This window comes from Frankliniella occidentalis, unplaced genomic scaffold, assembly GCF_000697945.3.
Source record: "Frankliniella occidentalis isolate FOCC.00 unplaced genomic scaffold, Focc_3.1 Scaffold1676, whole genome shotgun sequence".
Lineage (NCBI taxonomy): Eukaryota > Metazoa > Arthropoda > Insecta > Thysanoptera > Thripidae > Frankliniella > Frankliniella occidentalis.
This window is the reverse complement of record NW_026268776.1, coordinates 6,740-8,162: the sequence shown is the minus strand read 5'-3', so window position 1 is coordinate 8,162 and position 1,423 is coordinate 6,740. Positions and strand designations below refer to the sequence as shown.

Sequence of the window (1,423 nt, the reverse complement as noted above, 5' to 3'; positions counted from 1 at the left end):
AACAAGGCCTGTCGCCAGAAGGCATATTGGTTCAAAAAGATTGAGGGACGGGGGCGGGTGCTCGAATTGCGAGCATTATATAGCGCATTTCGGCTAACGGAGGAAGAACGAAGAGCGGGTAGAACACAAACGTTCCCGAATGGTTGTGAGATTTCTGCCTCTACGTCACGCCTTTAGAGGGGGTAGAGGCTCGACCAATCAGGAATCTTCATGTTCTACCTGTTCTTCCTCTTCCTCTGTAATCCGAAATACACTATTCTCACCATGTGTGGGAATTCCAGGATGTCGGCTGGCTCGGCGCTTGCCGGACATGCCACGCCAGGTTGCTTTTTAGGAAGTGCGCAGAGGTCCTCCTGGTGCTTCCTGCACACTTAAAGCAGATCGCATCGTTAGACTTGTCGGGATGACGCAACCCCTACCAGTAATAACGGTTTTAGACAACTTACTCCTCCTCGCCAGGTTCCCCGGCCGCGAGTCCTCCTCATCCGTCAGGCTGTTGACGAACTTCTCGCACGCCATGTCGGGAGTGGGCGCCAGCGGCGGCGACGGCGCCGGGCAGGCGTCCTCCTGAGGGGCGCCGCCGCCTGGGCAGCACACGTCCGGGACCCTGGTGGTGCTGTCCTGGAAGCCGCAGAGCCCGGGGCGGTACCGCTGGTCGAGCCGCATGCTCTGCAGGACGCTCGGGCAGCGCGGCAGCGGCACGCACTGCTCCCCGGGGCCGCACGAGGGAGGGCCGGCCGCGGCCGCGAGCACCGCGACGACCGGCAGCAGGAACAGCCGCATCGTCTTGAGCCGGCGGACTGACCCGGCCCGAGGTAAACACCTCGGACCCGGCCGGAGCGGCTGGGGCTGGGGCCCGCCGGGGGCTCCCCTGCCCGCCCGCCACGGCCGGACTCGTTCCGTGCGTCACTCGGTGGAGTCAACCTCCTGCTGTTGTAGTGGACGGTTGCTGCTCCTCGACTTGAAACGAGTTTATTACATTCAGTCCATTCATAAACAGTGCGATTCTTTGATCAATAGGCTATTTTCGTCCCCTCGGTGACGTAATGCTGCTAAAGATGCTAATCATTACTGATCTGAATCACATTTATATCACTGAGTTTTGGTACTGACAATTGTCGACGTCTGATCTAACTAGAAGAAAACAGAAGGGCGAGAGTTACTGTGTTTAGCGGGGTCTTTAGTTTATTCATCATACGCTTATAAAGAATCAGACAGCTTGGCTAGGCCACACTGTGCGCTCGATCCAGTCTATATGCTGCCTCACGTCGGCGAACAAGTCTGGCAAGAGGTGGCCGTCAGAGTCCCGGACGGTGCAGTACGACAGAGAGGAGGCGATACCGAGGACGTAGTCGACAGCAAACGGACCTTGGGGCGCCAGGAGGGTGTGCTTGAAGGAGAGCAGCGGTGTGCCCGAGTCCCC

General features: G+C 58.6%; 2 protein-coding genes across 2 annotated transcripts in view; both read right to left on the bottom strand.

Moving 5' to 3' along the window:
- Positions 1 to 263: 263 nt before the first annotated feature.
- Positions 264 to 1,417, bottom strand: LOC127751879 (uncharacterized; the record flags this gene model as incomplete). Its single annotated transcript, XM_052276102.1, has 2 exons — positions 447 to 1,417; positions 264 to 370 (listed from the first exon to the last, which is right to left on the bottom strand). Coding segments are annotated over exons 1-2 (444 nt in total), but the record flags the coding sequence as incomplete, so codon positions are not given.
- LOC113209715 (serine protease snake-like) overlaps positions 1,093 to 1,423 on the bottom strand; it is a gene marked incomplete at its 5' end in the record, with an annotated part of 7,010 nt that continues 6,679 nt past the window's right edge. Inside the window, one exon of the mRNA XM_052276101.1 lies at positions 1,093 to 1,134. Coding sequence (XP_052132061.1) covers positions 1,093 to 1,134 — 42 coding nt within the window. The remainder of the gene's footprint in view (positions 1,135 to 1,423) is intronic.